Source organism: Ranitomeya imitator, chromosome 1 (genome assembly GCF_032444005.1).
Source record: "Ranitomeya imitator isolate aRanImi1 chromosome 1, aRanImi1.pri, whole genome shotgun sequence".
In the NCBI taxonomy this organism is placed as follows: Eukaryota; Metazoa; Chordata; class Amphibia; order Anura; family Dendrobatidae; genus Ranitomeya; species Ranitomeya imitator.
Genome location: NC_091282.1, coordinates 901,531,719 through 901,558,702, shown reverse-complemented (window position 1 = coordinate 901,558,702; position 26,984 = coordinate 901,531,719). Strand labels below are relative to the sequence as shown.

Here is a 26,984-nt window from a genome sequence, read left to right as displayed (position 1 = left end):
CCGTCCCTCCCGAGTTTCTGCATATGGCTAGGCAGTACTGTACAGCCACATATGGTGTATTTCTATATTCAGCAGAAATTGTGGGACAGATTTTGGTGCCATTTTTACACATTTCCCAGTATGAAAATGTAAAATTTGGGGCTAACACACAATTTGGGTGGTAAATATGTCATTATTTTTTCTTCACTGCCCAATGGTATACAATTCTGTGACACACTTGTGGTCTCAATATGATCACTATGGCGCTCCTTCCCTTCTGAGCCTTGCACTGTGCCTCAAAAGTAGTTTTTGACCACATATGGGGTATCGGTGAACTCAGGAGAAATTGCACAGCAAATTTAAGGGCAATTTAATTAAAAAAAAGTCAAATGGCGCTGCTTCCCTTTCGAGCCCTGCCGTGCGCCCAGACAGTGGTTTTCCCCGCATATGGGGTATCGGCATGCCCAGGAGAAATTGCACAGCAAATTAGTGCAATTTCTCCAGTTACTCTTATGAAAATGCAAAGTTTGGAGAAAAAAATCATTTTTGTTGGAAAGATGTGATTTCTTTTTATTTTCACAGCTCAACGTTATAAACTTCTGTAATGCACCTGGGATTTCAAGGTGCTCTGTGCACATCTAGATAAGTTCCCTGAGGGGTCGAGTTTCCAAAATGGTGTCAATTGTGGGGGGTTCCACTGTGTAGGCACATCAGGGGCTCTCCAAACGTGACATGGCATCTGCTAATTATTCCAGCAAATTTTACATTCAAAAAGTCAAATGGCGCTCTTTCCCTTCTGAGCCTTGCCATGCACCCGAACAGTGTTTTTTTCCTCCACATATAGGGGTATTGATGTGCTCAAGAGAAATTGTACAACAAATTGTGTGGAGCAATTTCTCCAGATATCCTTATGAAAATAAAAAAAATTGTGTCTAAAGGAAAATTCTTGTGAAAAAAAAAATGTAACCGTTATTTTTTCCTTCCACATTCCATTAATTCCTGTGAAGCACCTGAAAGGGCTTAATAAACTTTTTGAATGTGGTTTTAGTACCTTGAGGGGTTCAGTTTTTAGAACGGTGTCACTTTTGCGTATTTTCTGTCGTAGGCCCCTCAAAGTCACCTCAAATTTGAAGTTGTCTCTAGAAAAATGGTTTTGTAAATTTTCTTGTAAAAATGAGAAATCGCTGGTCAACTTTTAACCCTTATATCTTCCTAACAAAAAAATGATGTTTCAAAAATTAAGCTGATATAAAGTAGACATCTGTGAAATATTATTTATTAACTAGTTTGTGTAACATGACTCCTTGGTTTAACCCCTTCACCCCAAAGCCTGTTTTCACCTAAGTGACAGGGCCAATTTTTACAATTCTGACCACTGTCACTTTATGAGGTCATAACTCTGAAACGCTTCAACGGATCCTGGTGATTCTGACATTGTTTTCTCGTGACATATTGTACTTCATGATAGTGGTAAAACTTCTTCGATATGACTTGCATTTATTTGTGAAAAAAACAAAAATTTGTCGGAAATTATGAAAATTTAGCAATTTTCAAACTCTTAGTTTATATGCCCTTAAATTAGAGAGTTATATCACATAATATAGTTAATAAACAACATTTCCCACATGTCTGCTTTACATCAGCACAATTTTGGAAACATAATTTTTTTTTGTTAGGACGTTATAAGGGTTAAAAGTTGACCAGCGATTTCTCATTTTTGCAACAAAATTTGCAAAACCATTTTTATACGGACCACCTCACACTTGAAGTGACTTTGAGGGGTCTATATGACAGAAAATGCCCAAAAGTGACACCATTCTAAAAACTGCACCCCTCAAGGTACTCAGAACCACATTCAAAAAGTTTATTAACCCTTCAGGTGCTTCACAGGAATTTTTTGAATGTTTAAAAAAATTGAACATTTAACTTTTTTTTCACAAAATTTTTACTTCAGGTCCTATTTGTTTCATTTTACCAAGGGTAACAGGAGAAATTGGACCACAAAAGTCGTTGTACAATTTGTTCTGAGTACGCCGATACCCCATATGTGGGGGTAAACCACTGTTTGGGCACATGGCAGAGCTCGGAAGGGAAGGAGCGCCATTTGACTTTTCAATGCAAGATTTGCTGGAATTGAGATCGGAGCCCATGTCACGATTGGAGAGCCCCTGATGTGCCTAAACAGTGGAAACCCCCACAAGTGACACCATTTTGGAAAGTAGACCCCCTAAGGAACTAATCTAGATGTGTGGTGAGCACTTTGAACCTCCAAGTGCTTCACAGAAGTTTATAACGTAGAGCCGTAAAAAAAAATTTATATTAATTTTCACAAAAAATGATCTTTTTGCCCCAAATTTTTTATTTTCCCAAGGGTAAAAGGATAAATTGGACCCCAAAAGTTGTTGTGCAATTTGTCCTGAGTACGTCGATACTTCATATATGGGGATAAACCACTGTTTGAGCGCATGGCAGAGCTCGGAAGTGAAGGAGTGCCATTTGACTTTTCAATGCAAAATTGGCTGGAATTGAGATCGGACGCCATGTCGCATTTGGAGAGCCCCTGACGTGCCTTAACAGTGGAAACCCCCCACAAGTGACCCCATTTTGGAAAGAAGACCCCCTAAGGAACTTATCTAGATGTGTGGTGAGCACTTTTAACCCCCAATTGTTTCACTAAAGTTTAGAATGTAGCATTGTGAAAATTAAAAAATCATTTTTTCTTTCCACAAAATGATGTTTTAGCCCGCAATTTTTTTTTCCCCAAGGGTAACAGGAGAAATTGGACCCCAAAAGTTGTTGTCCAACTTGTCCTGAGAACGCTGATACCCCATATGTTGGGGGGAACCATTGTTTGGGTGCACGGCAGAGCTCGGAAGGGCCATTTGAAATGCAGACTTAGATGGATTGGTCTGCAGGCGTCATGTTGCATTTGCAGAGCCCCTGATGTACCTAAACAGTAGAAACCCCCCACAAGTGACCCCATATTGGAAACTAGACCCCCCCAAGGAACTTATCTAGATGTGTTGTGAGAGCTTTGAACCAACAAGTGTTTCACTACAGTTTATAACGCAGAGCCGTGAAAATAAAAAAATATTTTTTTCCACGAAAATGATATTTTATCCCCTATGTTTTTATTTTCCCAAGGGTAACAGGACAAATTGGACCCCAAAAGTTGTTGTCCAACTTGTCCTGAGAACGCTGATACCCCATATGTTGGGGGGAACCACTGTTTAGGTGCACGGCAGAGCTCGGAAGGGAAGGAGCGCCATTTGAAATGCAGACTTAGATGGATTGGTCTGCAGGCGTCATGTTGCATTTGCAGAGCCCCTGATGTACCTAAACAGTAGAAACCCCCCACAAGTGACCCCATATTGGAAACTAGACCCCCCCAAGGAACTTATCTAGATGTGTTGTGAGAGCTTTGAACCAACAAGTGTTTCACTACAGTTTATAACGCAGAGCCGTGAAAATAAAAAAATATTTTTTTCCACGAAAATGATATTTTATCCCCTATGTTTTTATTTTCCCAAGGGTAACAGGACAAATTGGACCCCAAAAGTTGTTGTCCAACTTGTCCTGAGAACGCTGATACCCCATATGTTGGGGGGAACCACTGTTTGGGTGCACGGCAGAGCTCGGAAGGGAAGGAGCGCCATTTGAAATGCAGACTTAGATGGATTGGTCTGCAGGCGTCATGTTGCATTTGCAGAGCCCCTGATGTACCTAAACAGTAGAAACCCCCCACAAGTGACCCCATATTGGAAACTAGACCCCCCAAGGAACTTATCTAGATGTGTTGTGAGAGCTTTGAACCAACAAGTGTTTCACTACAGTTTATAACGCAGAGCCGTGAAAATAAAAAATGTTTTTTTTCCACGAAAATGATATTTTATCCCCTATGTTTTTATTTTCCCAAGGGTAACAGGACAAATTGGACCCCAAAAGTTGTTGTCCAACTTGTCCTGAGAACGCTGATACCCCATATGTTGGGGGGAACCACTGTTTGGGCACACAGGAGAACTCTGAAGGGAAGGAGCCCTGTTTTACTTTTTCAAAGCAGAATTGGCTGGAATTGAGATCGGACGCCATGTCGCGTTTGGAGAGCCCCTGATGTGCCTAAACAGTGGAAACCCCCAATTATAACTGAAACCCTAACCCCAACCCTAACCCTAGCCCTAACCCTAGCCCTAGCCCTAACCCTAGCCCTAACCCTAGCCCTAACCCTAGCCCTAATGGGAAGATGGAAATAAATACATTTTTTTACATTTTATTATTTTTCCCTAACTAAGGGGGTGATGAAGGGGGGTTTGATTTACTTTTATAGCGGGTTTTTTAGCGGATTTTTAGGGTTGGCAGCCGTCACACACTAAAAGACGCTTTATATTGCAAAAAATAGTTTTTGCATCACCACATTTTGAGAGCTATAATTTATCCATATTTTGGCCCACAGAGTCATATGAGGTCTTGTTTTTTGCGGGACGAGTTGACGTTTTTATTGGTAACATTTTCGGGCAGATGACATTTTTTGATCGCTTTTTATTCCGATTTTTGGGAGGCGGAATGAACAAAAACCAGCTATTCATGAATTTCTTTTAGGGGGGGCGTTTATACCGTTCCACGTGTGGTAAAATGGATAAAGCAGTTTTATTCTTCGGGTCAGTACGATTACAGCGATACCTCATTTATGTAATTTTTTTTATGTTTTGGCGCTTTTACACAATAAAAACTATTTTATATAAAAAAATAATTGTTTTTGCATCGCATTATTCTGAGAGCTATAACTTTTTTATTTTTCTGCTGATGATGCTGTATGGTGGCTTTTTTTTTGCGGGACAAGATGACGTTTTCAGCGGTACCATGGTTATTTATATCCGTCGTTCTGATCGTGTGTTATTCCACTTTTTGTTCGCCTGTATGATAATAAAGCGTTGTTTTTTGCCTTGTTTTTTTTTTTTTTTGCGGTGTTCACTGAAGGGGTTAACTAGTGGGATAGTTTTATAGAGCGGGTCGTTACGGACGCGGCGATACCAAATATGTGTACATTTATTGTTTTTTTTACATAAATAAATGGATTTATTGGGAAAATTTTTTTTTTTTTTTATTTGGGGATTTTTTTTTTTTTTTTTTTTTACACATTCTATTTTTTTTTTTTTACTTTCTAACATTGTCCCAGGGTGGGACATCTCTGTATTAGATCAGATCGTTGATCTGACAGTGTGCATAGCACATTGTCAGATCAACAATCTGATAGGCAGTTTAGGTGGCTTTCTGGCGCCTGCTCTCAGCAGGCGCCGGCTAGCCAGGTCACTTCATGACCCGGAAGGAGTCCGGCGGCCATCTTGGATCCGGGGACTCCTTCCGGGTCACCGGAGCAACGCGATCTCATTGCGTTGCTCCGGTGGGAGAGCGCAGGGAGCCCCCGTCCCTGCGCGATCCCCCTCTATGCCGCTGTCACTACTGACAGCGGCATCAGAGGGGTTAAATGCCCGCGATCGGCGATAGCGCCGATCGTGGGCATTGCTGCGGGTGTCAGCTGTCATATACAGCTGACACCTGCACCCGATCACCGCGGCGCTCAGCGCGAGACCGCGGTGATCGGTGCGCCGTACTAGTACTGCTGCTGGCACTAATGCAGTGGCGGCAGCGCAGTACTAGTACAGCGCATGTCACGAAGGGGTTAAGTGCATAAAAAAAATTGCAACATTTTCTACATTTTCACCAAATCTCCGATTTTTCACAAATTAACGTAAGTCATATCAAAGAAATGTTACCACTACCATGAAGTACAATATGTCACGAAAAAATAATCTCAGAATCAGTGTGCTCCATTGAAGCATTCCAGATTTATGACCTCATAAGGTGACAGTGGTCAGAATTAAAAAAATTGGCCTGGTCAGGAAGGTGAAAACAGGTTTCAGGGTGAATGGGTTAAATATGTATGTAATGTAATTTAAGTGCTTTAATTTACTCACCAATGGCTGTCTGTTCTAGTTTCCAATACCTGATACTCCATAGACTTACCTTGTAAAAACCTATTCCAAATCACAAAATCCAGTTTTATCTGGTGAATCAAAATTTCAATCACATGAGAAGGAAGAGGATCGAAGCAGCGTTAGAAGCAGGGAAACGTACAGTATATTTAGACAAGTTTAGGGGGGGAAATATGTGGAAGCACTTCTTTTATTTCCTGGAGACTGTATAGTAAAACTTCTCCTAATCTATGATTCATTGCAGTTGCCAAAAAGTACGTACTAGAAAGTACATACTAGAAAAGGCATTAGTTCCAACAATGTTCCAACATTGTACAGTATATCTGAGAATCCGAGATTGTACGTTTTTAAAGGATAAAATGAAATCATAATAGTTGTTTGGTACCTGCAAGATACGAACTGATGGTATTTCAGTTACCGATTACCACATATATTACCAGTAAAGATGGGAAAATCAGTTTGCAGTACTGTTCCATCATGCAGGTCAGTAATATGTGACAGCAGGACGGGAGCTCTGCAAATCTCCTTACCTCCCCACATTCCCAGTTCTTCTTTTAATTAGCCATACTGGCTCACATCATCATTGAGGCATGCTGCACACATGACGTCGTGCCAGTCCTGCAAATCAGTTGACGAGCCGGTAATGGTGGGAGGCCAGGAGATTCACAGACCTCCCATCTATTAGTCACAGATTACTGACCTGGCTGAGGAACCCCATTGAGAAACCTCCCGTAACTATAGTGGAGAAGGGCGCATAGAAGTAGAGCCGATTCTTCAACCACGTGGCCTTCTATCTGGCATTCTGAGATATTGGTCACCAGGTTGGATTCATTTAATGCCTTCATTCACAAAGATTGGTTTGAAATGTATTCAAAAGAGAAATTACTTCACTATAGTTTTCCCTGGAATAAAATAGTACATGGTCTATTTCTTGAGATAGCAAAACCTTGATGCCCAGTTGCTTATTTTATGATAGTGGTACGAGTGCGTGAATCAAACTCATAGATATAGGTAATGTCGTGACACCCTAGGTATCACTGTCGCTGCATGGGTGGCGCTGACAAGGGGCACGTGAATAAACGTAGGGAGTGCAGAAACAAAGCACGCTGAGCTCAAGGACCTTAAGCTAATGCAGTGAGCAGGACCTGGCACAGATCAGTCACATGACCAGGGGGAGGAGCCACCGCACGTGAATGCAGGGAAGACACAGAGCACACAGAGCGCAGGGCACAGACAGAAAACCTAGTCAAGGATAGCCGAGGGACAAAGCCAGGAGGGAGCAAAGTACCTAAGGATAAGACAAAGAGTAAGCAGGGACAAGCCACGGGGTCTGATTACCGGGAGAGACAGAACAGTACAAAGCAGAATGCAAAGGCAGAGGACAGGGAACAGAACCAAGTCATACACAGCAAGGCACACAAGCACAGAGGCACAAAGTTTACGGATGAGTAAACCTGCGTCAGCAACCACAAGCCGAGTATACAGAAGTATCACCAACACACAATCCAGCAACTGCCAACATTAAATAGCCGCCACAGAACCAAAGAGAGTCGGACTAAAATTAACCCTGACCTAACCAGGATGGAGGCGGCACCATCCTGTCCAGAGTCATGACAGGTAAGCTCTTTCGTGATCTTAGTTTCGTTTCCATGTGGAGTAAACCCATGGGAACATCACATAAACATTTCCTTCAGTATTACAGGGGCACGGCAGGGCTCGGAAGGAAAGGAGTGTCATTTGACTTTTTGAATGTAAAATTTCCTAGAATCATTAGTGGATGTCATGTCCCATTTGGAGACATGTCTAAACAGTCATTCACGACCATTTTAGCAGAGTTAACTCAAGAGAGTCTGATTATGCTATGTCATTTCTTTTTTTTTTGGATGGTGCCAACTAGATGGCGAGTGTGTGGTGAGGTGAATTCTATGCAGGGCTGAATAAGTTAACTTCTTGTTACTCTGCTTGACAGCCCATACGATATGAAGGGGAAGCCTTTAACAGTTTATCTTTGTTCTTTTTTTAAAAATTAACCAAATAACAAATCTGAGATCTGGTGAATTAATTTGCCATTGTTTTCTAATATTTGATAAGTCTGCGTAGCAATAAGTCTGGACCAATTTGAAACACAAAATTAGATTCCTATATTCTGCTCTTTTATATTTATTGCCTGAAATAAACATCTAAATCCATATTAACCCCTTCCTGACCTCGGACGGGATAGTACGTCCGAGGTCAGAAGCCCCGCTTTGATGCGGGCTCCAGCGGTGAGCCCGCATCAAAGCCGGGACATGTCAGCTGTTTTGAACAGCTGACATGTGCCCGTAATAGGCGCGGGCAGAATCGCGATGTGCCCGCCCCTATTAACTAGTTAAATGCCGCTGTCAAACGCAGACAGCGGCATTTAACTACCGCTTCCAGCCGGGCGGCCGGAAATGATCGCATCGCCGACCCCGTCACATGATTGGAGGTCGGCGATGCTTCTGAATAGTAACCATAGAGGTCCTTGAGACCTCTATGGTTACTGATCACCGGTAGCTGTGAGCGCCACCCTGTGGTCGGCGCTCACAGCACACCTGCATTTCTGCTGCATAGCAGCGATCTGATGATCGCTGCTATGTAGCAGAGCCAATCGTGCTGTGCCTGCTTCTAACCTCACATGGAGGCTATTGAAGCATGGCAAAAGTAAAAAAAAAAAAGTAAAAAAAAATGTGAAAAAAATAAAAAAAATATAAAAGTTTAAATCACCCCCCTTTCGCCCCATTCAAAATAAATCAATAAAAAAAAAACTCGAACCTACACATATTTGGTATCGCCGCGTTCAGAATCGCCCGATCAATAAAAAAAAGCTTTAACCTGATCGCTAAATGGCGTAGCGAGAAAAAAATTCAAAACGCCAGAATTACGTTTTTTTGGTCACCGCGACATTGAATTAAAATGCAATAACGGGCGATCAAAAGAACATATCTGCACCAAAATGCTATCATTAAAAACGCCAGCTCGGCACGCAAAAAATAAGCCCTCACCCGACCCCAGATCAAGAAAAATGGAGACACTATGAGTATCGGAAAATGGCACAATTTTTTTTTTTTAGCAAAGTTTGGAATTTTTTTTCACCACTTAGATAAAAAATAACCTAGTCATGTTAGGTGTCTATGAACTCGTAATGACCTGGAGAATCATAATGGCTGGTCAGTTTTAGCATTTAGTGAACCTAGCAAAAAAGCCAAGCAAAAAACAAGTGTGGGATTGCACTTTTTTTGCAATTTCACCGCACTTGGAATTTTTTTCCCGTTTTCTAGTACACAACATGCTAAAATCAATGATGTCGTTCAAAAGTACAACTCGTCCCGCAAAAAATAAGCCCTTACATGGCCAAATTGACGGAAAAATAAAAAAGTTATGGCTCTGGGAAGGAGGGGAGCGAAAAACGAACACGGAAAAACGGAAAATCCCAAGCTCATGAAGGGGTTAAAGAAAACCTTATTCTGTAGCAGGGATCACCAGCCTGTGGTTCGGGAGCCACATGTGGCTCGCAGACCCATGACCTCTAGCTTGCGGCTATCTACCAGCTTAGTGCACTAGCCCCTGGTCTAGCAAACTGCTATGAAGAGCAGGTCTCCAGATGGTGACTTTACTGAGTAGCCCCACAAAGAAGAGCAAATCTGGATACACATATACTGTCCTTGGGGTTGGAGAGATAAATTAAGTGCTAAGCTAGACATAGCATGATACTGTAAGACAGAGGGGGTACTTCAAGCTGGATGCAATAGTGTGGTGGGAGTGCTTGATGCAAGAATACTGAGTGATGGTAATGTGGGAATCCCTAGATGCAAGTATATTGGCTTTCTGTGGGGAAGCTTAAGCTGTCATTATACCAATAATGAGGGCTCTGGTTTTCACTACTGTGAGAATACTGCAGCTGAATGTCATTATTCGGGAGGGGGTTCTGGATGTGGCTCACGACTGTTTCTCAGAAATGAATGTCGCTCTGGAGGTAACAAACTTTTGGGATCACTTCTCTACAGTATTGGCTATGGTGAAAGAAAAACTTCTATAACTAGAGTGACATTTTTCACAGTAATGGTCATTTAGAAAAACACAACTAAATCTAGTAGTAGTTATGATGAATATCCTGTGATCCTGACAAATTTTATAGTAATACTTACAGTGAAAGTCCTTATATGTACTTCAATTTAAAGCCAGATGTACAGAATTTAATATAAATAGCTTTGGTAAAGAAGTGGTCTAAAGCCAGATTGACATTTACCATAGTAATGGTGTAACTGGCTGGTGGTGGAATCACTGTGCTGTGGTCCAAGGAAAGCCTGGAGGGGCGTGACTAGGTGCCTCACCAAATCCAACCTTGGATACACGGTGGCTGATGATACCGTGATCCGAGGAGAAACTGGGGAGGTGGACCAGATGCCACTCCAGAACTGACCTTGGGAAGATGACAGATGACCCCCTAGGGACGGGAAGCTGGGACGGCCTGAAGGAAGGTCCAGTAGATGCAGGCAGGCGCTGTAAGAGCACGGGAGCCATGGATATAAACGAGACCTACTGATGTACAGGTGAGCACTAGCAAGTGTGACTGGACCAGATGACGTAGAGATCTATCAAGTGCGGCTGGACTGGCTGACAGAGATGAGAGATAGCAAGTGTGGCTGGACCGACATCAGCAGCCAAAGCAGGAAGTGAGGAACGCAGGCCTCTCCAATGACTAAGCCAACATCTTTGCCGGGGCAGAGGGCAGAGACGCCAGCGCTACAAATGGTCATGCATTGTGTAACTTATTGCAATCTTTTTTTGTGGTAGCGTTGTGTATACTTCTAATGCCACATAGGATTAATTGATTCAGTTAAAAAGTTTGTTTTTTTAGCATTAACATTGTCTATAGCTTACTTTCTATATTGCTGCTAATCTCTACTATATAGTATGCCATGTAAAGTATTTTAATGCTAAAGAGATGGGTGCTTTATTATGGAACCATTTTTATTCTTTCCATATTTTTGTTTCCATCAGGGATTCAGTAATCAAGTGGATGTGTCATATATTGCCAAACATTACAACATGAGCAAAAGCAAAGTTGACAACCAGTTCTACAGCGTGGAAGTAGGAGACTCGACTTTCACAGTACTGAAACGCTACCAGAATCTCAAGCCGATAGGTTCTGGGGCTCAGGGAATAGTTTGGTAAGTAAATTAAGTATTCGGTTTTTTATCAGCTTCCCATGTGTCATCAAGTCTAGGGAGTAGTTTATTATGGCATAGGTGTCTTATGTCTTTCCCTGATTTGTCTGTCCTGGAACTGTATGTATTTTTATTTGCTAAGTATAGAACTGATGCCAAGCTGTATTGAGATTGAGAACATTGCTGTTTGCACTGATTTCAGTTTCGGCTATGATACTATACTATGGATGTGCATATTTTCACCCTTCTATGTTTTTATATCTACTTGACCTCTTCTTCTCCAGAAACAATTGTCCTAGATAAGTGTGGGTCTTCTCACAATGCATTTTATGGCCAGAATTTCATGATTCTTTTGGTGTTTTAGAGCTTTATTTTTCAACCATGTCCTTCTCTCAAGTTGGAAGCAATAGTGCTGTAGACTATGATAAATTTAACTTAAAAAAGCTGAAACGGAGTCCAAAGTTGCATGTTTTAGATGCCATTTGATAAGTCAAGTCCTTGACTCCATTTTGGGCATCTTTGAATTCCGTATTTCAGTGTTTAGACAGGAGCAACAAAACAATTTTACCGCTTACCGTATTAAAATTTTCAGCCATTTTCAAAATGTTACCATTTTTCTTTTCTTTAGAGTTCATTGCTTTGGAGACCAGCGATCACTTCTAGACAGCAGAACATGCACAGTGCCTGCAAGTTCTTTCTATTCAGCTTGTAAACTTCTTTCTTTCTAAGATGTTAAGATCACGTGAGCCGACTGTTGTTATCCAGTGGCTTTAAGCTAAACAGCAGTGGTGGTCGGTATCCTAGACAGTGAGCTGGAAACAAAAGAAAATTGTTAGCATCTTAAGAACTGCTGCAAATTTGAATTAACAGTAAAGTGCGCTATCCACCAATATCCATCTATGAAGATGAGAATAACTCTTACATTTCACTGTAAAGCAAGTGGAAATTTGTGAATGTTGCCTATAGTCACTCATCCTTCTAACTCAGTGGAGCTGCAGAAAGTGTTCACAATGCTAATGTGCCCTGGAACTACACTTGATTAGCATATGAATAATGTCATATTAAATTTGTGATTTTGCAAAGTGACTAAAGAGATTAGCATTTGACAAATACAATTGTCCAACATATCATTTAGTGAATATAAAAGCTATTTTACACCCGTCAGTGTCAGGACAATTTAGTTTCATATTAACTTAAAACACATCATATGTTATGATTTATTTTATACGGAAAACGTTTTACAACAGTCACTACCAGTCAGCTAAGAAAAAAGGAAAATGAATGGAACAAAGCGGCAGATTGCTAGAACTGGTCATCAGTGTTTGATTGGCAGGGATCTTGCCGTTGTGACCTCTGGCAATTGGTAGAATTTTTGGAATAGCTCTACGAAAGTATAGTGCCACCTCATTGTGCAAAAGAATGATTGTGGTGGTTTGATCATACAACCTCATACAACATCCGAAAGATGAGCAGAGTTGACTATAGTGTCAATGCCACTTCAGTCAGCTCATTGGTTGGAATTTGACGATTATGGCCCCTGTTTATTGCTAAGTCTAGCAATATTCCACTAATATGTATGCCATGACAACCCATGTATAAAAGTCAACCTCAAACGGGGCTTTTCGTATGACTAGTCCATAAAGCAGGTCCCCTGTGGCTTCTCCCCACTCCCGTATGGGAGGTAGAATTCCACTGGTCAAACACTAATATTCTGCCCTTAGTGCAGGCAATCAATGTTAAAGGAGTTCTTGGGGATTTTAAACAAGCAGTTAACTACGGTCTTGCAGTGTTGCCGCCATGCCCATCATTAATGTGCAGTCAATCACTGGCCTCAGCTCTGATGCTTTCATAAACCAGCAAAATTTGCTTGAAGTGCCACACTGGAGCAGCAAGGGAATGGTTATTCCTAGAGATAAGCAAATCTTTTGAATTTTAAGTTTTCCAAAATTTTTAACAAAATTTAGATTTAGTGTGACACGTAAATACTTCAATGCCTTCAATTGTCCTGAAAAGATGTGTGTGACACTCTGAAGTCTACTAGACTCTATGCAACCCCTTTCAAGCTCTTTAACACATATAATGCCTTAGTGTTAGTAATGTGAAAGTGAATGTCCTCAAAACTCCACAGAATCCACCTGCCTTAACCAGTGGTCCAATCTAAACATGGTTAGACCATTAATTTTGTAAACCATGAATACAGGGTAGGAGATTTGATGGCTACTTTCTATTTCAATGTCTGCTCTATCAACTCAGTATGTTGCTTTCAATGGCTACCATGGTAAGTAGCCCAAGGCTACCATAGAATTAGTGTTTGATTCCTGGTTCTATGACCCTTTCTAACCTTGGTAAGATAGTAACAAAAATATCACTACAGCAGTCTTATGTTTTCGGTCCTGTGCAAGGGACCAATTCTGCACAGGTTCCTACTGGGGCTATTCACACAAGTCAGAAAACTTAAAAATTGCATTTTTTTCCCCAGAAGTGAGGAATATGATAAATAAAACAATGAGCATGAAAACCATGAAGTTGTATTTGTTTAGCCTTTTGTGCTCAATTACCAGAGGGAGTCACACCAGTCAAAAAAAAACAAAAAATCCACATTTCTGCAAATGTGGATGTTGATAATAAAATGGGAATGGTTACAGTCACCGCTTAGCAGGGCTGCCACTAGGAATTTTGAGGCCCCATACCGGCAATTTTTTTTGGCCCCCTTGAAATTCCCCCCAGGCTCCACCCTAGCCCCGCCTCCACCTCTCGAACCTTCCACAGTCCCACCACCCTCTCTTGTAAAAACTCCACTTCTGCACCACATCCTCACCAATCACACATTAACAGTTCCCATCACCAAATCACATATATAGCCAGCAGCTTTTGTTTTGGCCAAAAGATTTTTAAATCTGCCACAACAACGTAGACTCTTCTGGCCAGGGTCTTCTCTACTGTAACTTCTTAAACATTTGATAAAATATCCAATACAATTTTAGGTATATTTTTATTTATTTTTCCATTTTTAAAATGACCCAATAATATCACATACAAGGGACAAATACCACGGCACCAAGACCAGATCACATATTACCACCACAGAGTGACCTATACTACCACTTACAAGGAACAAATACCAACACAGTGACTGAATAATACCACATACAGGGAATAAATGCCGCCACACCATGACCAGACAACATATTACCACCACATGGAGACCAATAATACCACATACAAGGAACAAATACCGCCACACCATGACCGGGCCACATATTACCACCACATAGCGACCGAATAATACCACTTACAAGGAACAAATACCACCACACCATGACCGGACCACATATTACCACCACATAGCAATCAAATACTACAAGACTGATCATTAATTAAAAAAAAAAAAATACTAATGCCATTATACACAGGAGATGTGTACTTAGTATAAAGTGTCCGTGTACAGGTAATACAGTGATCACTGGTGACATTATACACAGGAGCTCTGTATATATGTCAGTCAGTGCACAGTTAGTACCATAATCACTAGTGACATTATACACAGGAGTGCTGTGTATTGTGTCAGCATATAGGTAATACAGGGATCACCAGTGACATTCACAGGAGCTATGTATATAGTGTATAGTGTACAGGTAATACTGTGATCACCAGTGACATTATACACAGGAGCCTTGTATATAGTGTCAGTGTACAGGTAATACTGGGATCTCCAGTGACATTATGCACAGGAGATCTGTATATAGTGTCAGTGTACAGGTAATACCGTGATCACTAGTGATATTATACACGAGTATATAGTGTAAGTGTGCAGGTAACACACTGACTCACCAATGATGTCTCTATTTGAAGTCCTTCATCTTCGCTTTTCTTCGTTCAGTTCAGACCACCCTCACTTCTTCTTCCAGCCAGGACTCGTCTCTGCAGAAAATAACACAGTTATCTAGAGCACATTCCCCATCCTCTATACTACGCCAGATGAGAAAAATAAGCAACCATGTTGCCCTGCACAGTAACAGGACCTCTCCTCCCCCACACTGAAAACAGTATCCTCAAAAATAATATCCTTTCATTAGCCCATACAGTAATAATATCCCACATTCTGGAACCCATGAGTCCTCCCATTCTGAACCCCACATGGCCTCTCATTCTGCTTCATATCTCTCTATATTGCCCCATAGTCATCCATAATAGTATAATGCATCCCATAGTCATATACAGTGTCTTGTGAAAGTATTCGGCCCCCTGGAACTTTTCAACCTTTTCCCACATATCATGCTTCAAACATAAAGATAGCAAATGTAAATTTTGGGTGAAGAATCAACAACAAGTGGAACACAATTGTGAAGTTGAACGAAATTTATTGGTTATTTTAAATTTTGGTAGAAATTAAACTGAAAAGTGGGGCATGCAATATTATTAGTATAATGCATCCCATAGCCATGTATAGCAGTATAATGCAGTCCCGTAGCAATATAATGCAGCCACATAGTAATATATAGTAGTATAATGCAGCCCCATAGGGGTATAATGCACCCCCATAATATAATGATCTTTTTATTTAAAAACTGACAACCATATGTTACAGAAATATTACATTAAAATCACAAGACAATAAATAATAAAGGAAATAAATATTGTGTTGTTACATCACTTTACACGATAGCATTTGAAAACATTGGCAAATCCCGATACATGAATGTTCCTCCAGGTCACATTACCTGTGTTACTCTTTATATCCTTCTTATAAACAGCCTTGAGACTTTCTAGGATCTTATACCTGACAGTATCACAGGACACGACTTCCTTATTGATGAGCAGGCAGCTCCGTGCACACCACAGGTGGTAGATGGTCACAACATTCATTATATACAGGGAGCTTCTGTTATACGCCCTGAGCTCAGCAGCTGACCATATGACTGTCTCACCAGGTGCAGTAACTCCCATAATATAATGCTCCCCCATAGGGGAATAATGCACCCCCATAATATAGTGCTCCCCCATAGTGGTATAATGCAGCCCCATAGGGGAATAATGCATCCCAATAATATAATATTCCCCCACAGGGGTATACTGCAGCCACATAGGGGTATAATGGACCCCTATAATATGATGCTCCCCCATAGGGGTATAATGCAGTCCCATAGGGGTATAATGCTTCCCCATAGGGGTATAATGCTCCCCCATAGTATAATGAACCCCCATAGGGGTGCAATGCTCTCTCATAAGGGTATAATGCTCCCCCATAGTATAATGAACCCCCATAAGGGTATAATGCTCCCCCATAGCGGTATAATGCTCCCCCATAATTTAATGCTCCCCTATAGTTATAATGCAGCTCCATAGGGGTATAATGTAGCTCCATATGGGTGTAATGCAACCCCATAATATAATGCTCCCCCATAGGGGTATAATGCAGCTCCATAGGAGTATAATGCAGCTCCACAGGGTATAATGCAGCTCCATAGGAGTTTAATGCAGCTCCACAGGGGTGTAATACAACCCCATAATATAATGCTCCCCATAGGGGTATAATGCAGCCCCATAGGGTTATAATGCACCCCTATAATAAAGTTCTCCTCCATATGGGTATAATGCAGTTCCATTGTGGTATAATGCTCCCCCATAGTATAATGAACCCCCATAGGGGTATAATTCTCTCCCATAGGGATATAATGCTCCCCCATAATATAATGCTCCCCATAGGTGTATAATGCAGCCCCATAGGGGTATAATGCACCCCCATAATGTAATGCTCTCTCATAGGAGTAAAATGCAGCCCCATGGTATAAATGCTCCCCCATAAGAGTATAATGCTCCCCCATATTATAATGAATCCCCATATGGGTATAATGCACCCCCATCATATAATTCTCCCCCATTGGGGTATATTGCAGCTCCACAGGGGTAAAATGCAACCCCATAATATAATGCTCCCCCATAGGAGTATAGTGCAGCCCCATAGGGATATAATGCTCCCCCATAATATAATGCTCGCCCATAGGTGTATAATGCAGCCCCATAGGGGTATAATGCACCTCCATAATATAATGCTCTCTCATAGGGGTAAAATGCAGCCCCATTGTATAATGCTCCCTCATAGGAGTATAATGCTCCCCCATATTATAATGAATCCCCATATGGGAATAATGCACCCCCATAATATAATGTTCCCCCTTAGGGGTATAATGCAGCTCCATAGGAGTATAATGCAGCTCCACAGGGGTAAAATGCAACCCCATAATATAATGCTCCCCCATAGGGGTATAGTGCAGCCCCATAGGGGTATAATGCACCCCTATAATAAAATACTCCCCCATACGATATAATGCAGTTCCGTAGGGGTATAATGCTCCCCCATAGGGGTATAATGCAGTTCCATAGGGGTATAATGCTCCCCCAAAGGGGTATAATGCTCCCCCATAGGGGTATAATGATCCCCCATGTTATAATGAATCTCCATAGGGGTATAATGGACCCCCATAATATAATGCACCCTCATACCACGGCTTTACAATAAAATAAGCTAATCTTCTGACATGAGAGAGTCTTGATAGCATGCGGTGCGTATGCTGTGAGGATTTAAAAGTCTGCCATCACATAGAGTGACAGCAGATTTTTATCACAGACCTGGACAACCCCTTTAAGTCGTCCTTTTTAAGGCCATGTTCACACAGTGCGTTTTTTACTGCGGAACCGCAGCGGTTTTGCCGCTGCGGTTCCGCAGCTGTTTTCCATGCAGGGTACATAACAATGTAACCCTATGGAAAACAGTCACTGCTGTGCACATGATCCGTAATTTCGTTTAAAAAGCCGCACAGAATAGCTGCGGCAAAAAAGAAGGAGCATGTCACTTCTTTTTCCTGAACCGCAGCGGTTCTGCACCCATAGACCTCCATTGTGAGGTCAAAATCGCAGTAAAACCCGCAGATCAAAAATATATCTGCGGGTTTTACTGCGATTTGATGTGCAGAACCGCTGCAGCAGGAAGTGCGGGGGAGCGGGCGGAAGTGCGTGGGCGGAGTGTGGCTGCCCCCCCGTGCTCCGATCCCGCCCCCCGTGCTCCGATGCCCCCCCCGTGCCCTAATCTCCCCCCCTTAGGGTATGTTCACACGTTCAGGATTTCCATCCTTTTTTTTTCAGGACAGTTTTTTTTAAAAACTGCAGCTCTTGGCAGAAAACGCAGGTCCTTTTTTTGGTCCTTTTTTTGTCCTTTTTTGATGCGTTTTTTTTATCCTTTTTTTATGCAGTTTTCTATGCAGAGACTGTGTGTTTCCTAGGAAGCTTTTTAGGGCTAAAATGGCTGAAAATACCCTAACCCTACCCCTAACCCTACCCCTAACCCTACCCCTAACCCTACCCCTAACCCTACCCCTAACCCTACCCCTACCCCTAACCCTAACCCTACCCCTAACCCTACCCCTAACCCTAACCCTACCCCTAACCCTAACCCTACCCCTAACCCTACCCATACCCCTATTCTAACCTTAGTGAAAAAAAAAAAATTCTTAATTTTTTTTATTGTCCCTACCAATGGGGGTGACAAAGTGGGGGGGGGGGTGTCATTTACTATTTTTTTATTTTGATCACTGAGATAGGTTATATCTCAGTGATCAAAATGCACTTTGGAGCGAATCTGCCGGCCGGCAGATTCGGCGGGCGCACTGCGCATGCGCCCGCCATTTTGCAAGATGGCGGAGCACAGGGAGAAGACGGCCGGACGGACATCGGGACGCCGGGTAAGTCTTCTTTGATTTATACTCCACAACTTTGCTTATTCAAGCGTTTTAGACCGATTCATGAAATGCGACATTTGGCAAATGTCTTATTTATTTGGGCACATCTCTTTCCAGCCACCGTCTAAAGTAAGGTTTCATGAGGTGTTTTCAATTTGGCACACATTAGACAAAGGTGCAACTTTTCAAAGGATTTGTGACTTTTGGTGCTGAAAACTCACAAAAATTGGTTAGAGATAAAAATAAAGAGCATTTTATTTTTAGCTAAAAAGATAAGCTATTAAAACAAGACAATTAAACAAAAATGTCTTAAGTAAATCGCAAATGATGAATCTATGGCTAAGCTGTAAGCTTTAATGTCCTCTGACTATCCAGATTTACAAAATATCAGCTGAATTCCCTGCCTCGGCTTTTTTACAGGCTATGATAGTCCTTTTTGATTGACTGTTCTATATCATGTGATGTGATAGCTGCAAGGCATTATTAAGAAGTCCACCTGGTCTCGACCAAGGTCCTATGAGCCTTCTCTTGCTGTTGCAATCTTCCTCTGTATAGTTTAATATAGTGGCAACTATTTTAGACAATTCATGTGAAGCAATGAATTGGTCGAATTCCATAGGTTCAATGAACTTCTAAAAATTTGACACAAATTAGATTTTTATATCTCTAGTTTTTAATAGTTATGTCACATTTCCAGCACTTAATCCAATTGCTATTGGCAACAAGAATATAAATTTGTATTCGCATGCAAATGAGTCTTGCCTAGCGTCCCTGCAGTGTGCTTGGTTCATTTAGCTGTTACAAACATTTGTTGACATCTCAGCTCTAAGCATTATGTTAAATGGTTTTATTCCCGCATTCAGTCAATCAGCTTTGTATTTATGTGTTGCTATAGAAATTTAGGATAGCAAGAAACGACACAAAAAAGCTGTAGAAATATCAAGAGTATTTCAGAATTTGCCATATTGAATTTATTTCAGCTACATTTACTCGGTGTATAATATTCGCAGTGATTAATGATGTTTGACGGATCCTGCTTTTCTCCTAGATAAATTGCTTGTCTTGTTACTCTTGAAGATTAAAACACATTTACGTTGCACGCAATGATGAAGACAGAAGGGAGCATTGATTGTAAAGGAAGTCCAATTGTGACGGTGTCGATCATATTTACAGATCTACATGTATTCTGGGTGGGAGGTTTCTAGCCATGAGAAAAGTTCCACTTACACTGCGCGATACTCAACGCTAAATGTCTGGCAACATGTTTGCCGGTTGTTTAATAACCTATTTACTCAGAGTGACCCTACTTCAGATGTGCACTGACAATCTGCTACAGATCACTCAGTGTTCATAGGCTGCCATTGTTCTTGGTAGCAAAGGTCCTACTTACTACGATATGCTATGATGATCTTTTGTCCAACCCGAAAGATAATTTCCCCCAAGGAACTAACGTTTCGTCGGGTGATCAGCAGCCTCTTCAGACTCTGAAGAATGCTTGATTAATGATAATTGTGTAGGAGAAATGTAACTTAAATCTAGTATACATATAGAAATGATATTATAAACCACATTTGTTTTACTAGTCTGAATGAAAGGTCTCATTCAGACATAATTTTTTTCACAATCTACTCACAAAGTATAATAAATATAAAAAGGATCCAACGTTTGGAAACTTAAAATAATTTTATTGATTACAATATTAAAGACAAGGAGAAACTGACAAGAGATGACATCAAAAATACCATAGTACAGGGAGATAATAAGTTAAATGCGTTATTGGGAGCACAGACCACAGAGCGTAATAACATACAATCCCTGAGTAGTCTTCATAAAGTGCAAGAACTAAATAAACAGACTGAATGCAAAGCCTGAAATAAAGTGCATGAAAAGTATACAAAAGGGATTATAAATACCAATTAGCAATGATCCGTGGCTCCCCCGGACCCCAGCTCCAACGTACGTTTCGCCAGCGTGGCTTTTTCAAGGAGTCAATAATTTTTTTTCACGTATGAGTAAAACGAACTGACTTTCAACAATGATTTTTATTAGATTTTCATCAGGGTTATTCGAGTGAAATCAGTTTGTCCCGTTTTTATCAGTTTTTCTTGGATGTGAAAAAAAAAGTTTCTCCAACATCTAACACCAGTGAAAACCAGAAAGTACTTGGATGGCACCTGAGTGCTGGCCTATTTTTTTTTACAAGCCCAAGGACTTGTATGGATGAATTTTATCCGACAATCAGATCAATGTCGGACACTTCTCAATTTGCAGAGGCCACTCACCCCACAAAATATCAAAGACATGTGATCAGCCCCAAAAACTATCATAGGCACAAGTTCTATCTGTTAAAAACAGTTAAAGCACTCGTACGTGAAAAAACTGATCTCTGAATTAGGTCTTAGTTGTAGTGTGAACAACCAACATCTTTTGCAACATTGCGTGATAATTTACCCTCTTTTAAGAGTTTGATAATCCTCTCCTTTTGACATCTCTCGTGTGGGAGCCATGATTCATGTCAGTCCACTTGGTGCAACAGCTCTCCAAGGTGTGATCACTCCTTTTTAGATGCAGACTAACGAGCAGATCTAATTTGATGCAGGTGTTATTTTTGGGTATGAAAATTTACAGGGTGATTCCATAATTTTTTCCTCAGAATTGAGTGACTCCATAATTTTTCCCCTATGCTTGGTTAGAAAAAATAACTATTACTGACTACCACATTTTTTGTTCTTGATTTCTTTTAGTGTTTCTTAAAGCCAGAAAGTTGCCATTTGAAATGACTTTAGTTTTGCGCCATGTCTCTGATCTGCTTTCTTTCTACAAAATTAAACAACTGAATGAACATCCTCCAAGGCCGGTGATTCCATAATTTTTGCCAGGGGTTGTATATTACTTTAGAAGTAATAAGTAATGTGCCAGTATTTTGTACTGACTACACATATATTTATACATGTTAATGAGATCTTCTCTGAGGCGTCTTTTTTTTTCTTTGCTTAACAAACCCAGCTTTACTAACCTTTCATCATACGAGAGGCCTTCCATCTTTTGTAATAATAAGTTGCTTGCCTTTGAACTGATTCTATCTTCTGAATATCCTTTTTAAAATGTGGGGCCCAAAACTGGATCCCATATTCTAGATGTGGCCTCAAAAGTGATGTATAAAGGGGTAATAATACTTTGGGATTGCAGGATTTTATCTAATTTTTTATACATCCTAAAATCTTGTTTGATTTTTGCTGCTACTGCTTGACATTGAGTTCTGCTGCTCAACTTACTTGTAACCAGAATACCCAAGTGCTTCTCCTGTTCTGTAGTCCCGAGTATACTCCCATTTAATATACAGTATCTGCAACAATAGGATTACTCCATCCTAAGTGCATTAATTTGCATTTATCTATATTAAACCCCATTTGCCAAGTGTTTGCCCATTCAGTCATATTGCGCAGATTGTTTTGCAATATTATGTCAAGGTCAGATTTTAATATCCTACATAGTTTGGTATCGTCAGCAAAAACTGACACTTTACTCCAAATTCCATCCACAAGGTCATTAATAAAGAATTTAAAAAGAATCTGTCCTAGTGCGGTACCCCACTGCTGACTATATCCCATTTAGAGAACGTACCATTTATGACAACTCTTTTTTTCCTGTTAACCAATTCCTTATGGAATATGATGCACCACAGTCCCCAGCATGATGTCCCTTCACAGCCCCTCCAACAGTATGATGTCCCCAGAAAGCCTCACTACACAGTATTATGTCCCCACACAGTTCCCCATGCAGAATGATATCCCCACTTAGCCCTTTTATACAGTATTATGTTCTCAGACAGCCCCCATGCAGAAATATGTCCTATTGCGTTACATAGTGTTATGTTCCCAGACAGCCCCATGCAGAAATGTGTCCCCATGTAGCCCCTTTACACAGTATTATGTCTTCACACAGCCCCCATGCAGAAAGAAGTCATCACGCCGCTCCTTTGAACAGTATTTTATCCCCACACAGCTCCCCATCAGAATATCCCCACACAGCCCTCATACACAATATTATGTTCCTAGATAGCCCCATGCAGAAATATGTCCCATTGCCTTGCATAGTATTATGCTCCCAGACGGCCCTCATTCAGAAATTTGTCCCCATGTAGCCCCTTTACTCAGTATTATGTCTCCACACAGCCCCCATGTAGAAAGATGTCCTCACACAGCTTCCTTGCACAGTATTTTGTCCCCACTGAGCCCTTTTGCACGGTATTATGTCCAACACAGCCCCCATGCAGAAGGATGTCCCCACACAGCCTCCTTGCACAGTATTATGTCCCAACACAGCTCCCATGCAGAAAAATCTCCCTCACACCACCCTCTTGTACAGTACTTTGTCCTCCACACATCCCTTATGTAGAATGATGTCCCAACATAACCCCCTTGGACAGTATTATGTTCCACACAGGGGGACATAACACTCAACGAAAAGGACATAAAATTCTAAAACTATCACAGAAAAAGAGGCAGCAGTTTTTACCAATATCTGTTACCATACTAATGCTCTACAAAGGATGAAGCAGGCCTCAATGATAAAGGTTGAGGCGGCATAGGTGCAAAATACTCATGAAACAACCACTGACATGCCGACCACTCATGGAGGAACTGGCCTCCTAATATATGCAGAGAACGTGTTCTGGACTGCCTTTTGTTGCATTATGTGTTATACAACATAGAAAAATAAAAACTCAATGACCACCATAATGTTTTCCTTTATTCTAAATACATAAACATGTCTATGCAAGAGTTAAGAATTACTTGACGGATAAACTCTTGGTGGATAAACTCAATTTCACAGTTGAAACTTTATTCTTCTCATGTCAATTTGTGGAACGGAAAGTTAGAAATATAAAAGTCCCTCAATTTCATAGCTTCAAGAACAACTGAAAAATCATTTCTAGTAACATTAAATGAACCGATTTTGGGTGCTGGGGTGATATTGCTGACTATAGGTGGAAGATTTGTAAAAGATCATTTTCTCAGAGCTGTAGCAAAACAGTGTAGCAGTGGTGCAGTGCAGCACTTATTACCATAGCATATAAGGAATTTCCGTCTCCACAGTGCAGCGTCTGTAGCTCGCCAAACACTTATCCAGCCAAGGCTCACAGTGTCATGAACACTCCATTAGTTAGTTATATTGTAGCCTGCCGTGGACTGTACTCGACTTGTTCCAGCAACTTAGTGTTCCAGCACAGTAGATGTTTCTAAACAGTGACGGCCTTGCGATAATCTGGGAAAAACAACAGTGAAGGTTAAGCTTGCCGGCATTGAGCAATGAATAGGACACATGTTGGGATGTGCACTGTTACTATGAGAACCCATAAAGCAGAGGTCTCACCAACAATTGATAATCTACCGTTACAATGCAGTTTGATGGTGTGGTTAGAGATGAGTGAATATTCAGCAAGCTACAACGCTTACCGAGGAAGCTGCATCGGGAACCCGGATACCTGGAGCGCTCCGACAAGCAGCTGTTTGCCGCCGTAGCTGCGTGTGTCACGGCTGTGTGACAGTCACAACACACAGGCTCCTCATGCATGTGTTGTCACACAGCCGCGACACTTGCAGCTGCGGCACCGGACAGCAGATTATCAGGAGCGCTCCAGGTATCCGGGTTCCCGATGCAGCTTCCTCGGTAAACGCTGTAGCTTGCCAAATAAGAAGGGAGCCAACGATGTTCACTAGTTATGATGTGTTTTCTTTTGTTGTCAATAATTTAGAATTTACATTTTGAACATAGGAATAATAGCAATGTACTTATTTTGCTTCGCTTATATAGCGCTATCATATTCCACAGCGATTTACAGACATTATCATCACTGTCCCAAATGAGGCTCACGATCTAAGTTCCCTATCAGTATGTCTTTGAAATGTGGGAAGAAACCCGGATTAAGCCAACGAAAATATGAGGAAAACATACAAACTCCTTGCAGATGTTATCCTCGGTGAAATTTGAATCCAGGACCCCAGCGCTGTAATGCTAACCACTGAGCCACTGTGCTGCCATTTAATTTAACCCCTTAGCGACCGCCGATACGCCTTTTAACGGCGGCCACTAAGGGTACTTAAACCACAGCGCCGTTAATTAACGGCGCTGTGGAAAAAGTAAATAGCGCCCCCCAGAGTCGGATTTTCTCCAGGGTCTCGGCTGCCGGGGGTAGCCGAGACCCCAGAGAACATGATTCGGGTTTTTTTTTACCGACTCCGCATTTGCGATTGCCGGTAATTAACCGTTTACCGGCGATCGCAAAAAAACCCAAACGTGATCTCTTTTTAATTTCTCTGTCCTCCGATGTGATCGCACATCAGAGGACAGAGAAAAGGGGTCCCAGATAGCCCCCCGATACTCACCTATCTGCCCCGGTGCTCCTCGTGGCTCCCGGTGGGCGCCACCATCTTCAAAATGTCGGGCGCATGCGCAGTGCGCCCGCCGGCCGGCACAGGGAGAATCTTTGGGGTCTCGGATGCCGGGGGTAGCCGAGACCCCAAAGAACATGATCGGGGTCGGTTTTACCGACCCCTGTTTTGCGATCGCCGGTAATTAACTGTTTACCGGCGACCGCAAAAAAAAAAAATCAAAGTGTAATTCTCTGTCCTCTGATGTGATCGCACATCAGAGGACAGGGAAATAGGGGGATTTGGGGACCCTGCCATACTTACCGGTGTCCCTGCATCCTCCTGCTGCTCCTCCTGGCTGCCGGGGAAAAGAAAATGGCGGGCGCATGCTCAGTGCGCCCGCCATCTATCGCCATCTGCCGGCCGACAGGAGAAGAGCAGTTGGGGATAAAATTAGGGTTAGGGCTAGGGTTAGGTCTAGGGTTAGGGCTAGGGTTAGGGCTAGGGTTAGAGCTAAGGTTAGGGCTAGGGTTAGGGCTAGGGTTAGGGCTAGGGTTAGGGCTAGGGTTAGGGCTGGGGTTAGGGCTAGGGCTAGGGTTAGTGTTAGGGCTAGGGTTAGGGTTAGAGTTAGGGCTAGGATTAGGGCTAGGGTTGGGGCTAAATTTAGGGTTAGGTTTGGGGCTAAATTCAGGGTTAGGGTTCTATCACACTTACGTCGGTACGGGGCCGTCGCAATGCGTCAGCCCGACATACCGATGCACGTTGTGAAAATTGTGCACAACGTGGGCAGCGGATGTAGTTTTTCAACGCATCCGCTGCCCAATCTATGTCCTGGGGAGGAGGGGGCGGAGTTACGGCCACGCATGCGCGGTCAGAAATGGCGGACGCGACGTACAAAAAAACGTTACATTGAACTTTTTTGTGCCGACGGTCCACCAAACACAACTGATCCAGTGCACGACGGACACGACGTGTGGCCATCCGTCACGATCCGTCGGCAATACAAGTCTATGGGCAAAAAACGCATCCTGCGGGCACATTTGGAGGATCCGTTTTTTGTCCAAAACGACGGATTGCGACGGATGCCAAACGACGCAAGTGTGAAAGTAGCCTTAGGGCTAGGGTTAGGGTTGGGGCTAAAGTTAGGGTTAGATTTGGGGTTAGGGTTTGGATTAGAGTTGGTATTAAGGTTAGGGTTGGCATTAGGGTTACGCTTGGGATTAGGGTTAGGTTTGGGATTAGGATTAAGGTTAGGGTTGTGTTTAGGGGTGTATTGGGATTAGGGTTAGGTTTGAGGTTAGGGTTGAGATTAGGATTAGGGGTGTGTTGGATTTAGGGTTTTGATTAGGGTTATGGTTAGAGTTGACATTAGGATTGTTTTGGGGTAAGGGTTGTGATTATTGTTAGGGTTAGTGATTAGGATTATGGAACGCGTTGGGATTAGGGTTAGGGGTGTGTTGGGGTTAGGGTTGGAGCTAGAATTGGTGGGTTTCCACTGTTTAGTTACATCAGGGGGTCTCCAAACACGACAGCCAATTTTGCGCTCAAAAAGTCAAATGGTGCTCCCTCCCTTCTGAGCTCTGCCGTGCGCCCAAACAGTGGGTTACCCCCACATATGGGGCATCAGCGTACTCTGGATAAATTGGACAACAACTTTTGGGGTCCAATTTCTCCTCTTACCCTTGTGAAAATAAAAACTTAGGGGCTACAAAATCT

The 26,984-nt window shown here is 42.0% G+C and overlaps 1 protein-coding gene across 8 annotated transcripts in view; it reads left to right on the top strand.

Moving 5' to 3' along the window:
* MAPK10 (mitogen-activated protein kinase 10) overlaps positions 1-26,984 on the top strand; it is a 351,274-nt gene that overhangs the window by 197,412 nt on the left and 126,878 nt on the right. For all 8 annotated transcript variants that reach the window (XM_069743349.1, XM_069743340.1, XM_069743351.1 and 5 more), the window contains exon 3: positions 10,992-11,161. In XM_069743349.1, coding sequence (XP_069599450.1) covers positions 10,992-11,161 — 170 coding nt within the window. The remainder of the gene's footprint in view (positions 1-10,991; positions 11,162-26,984) is intronic.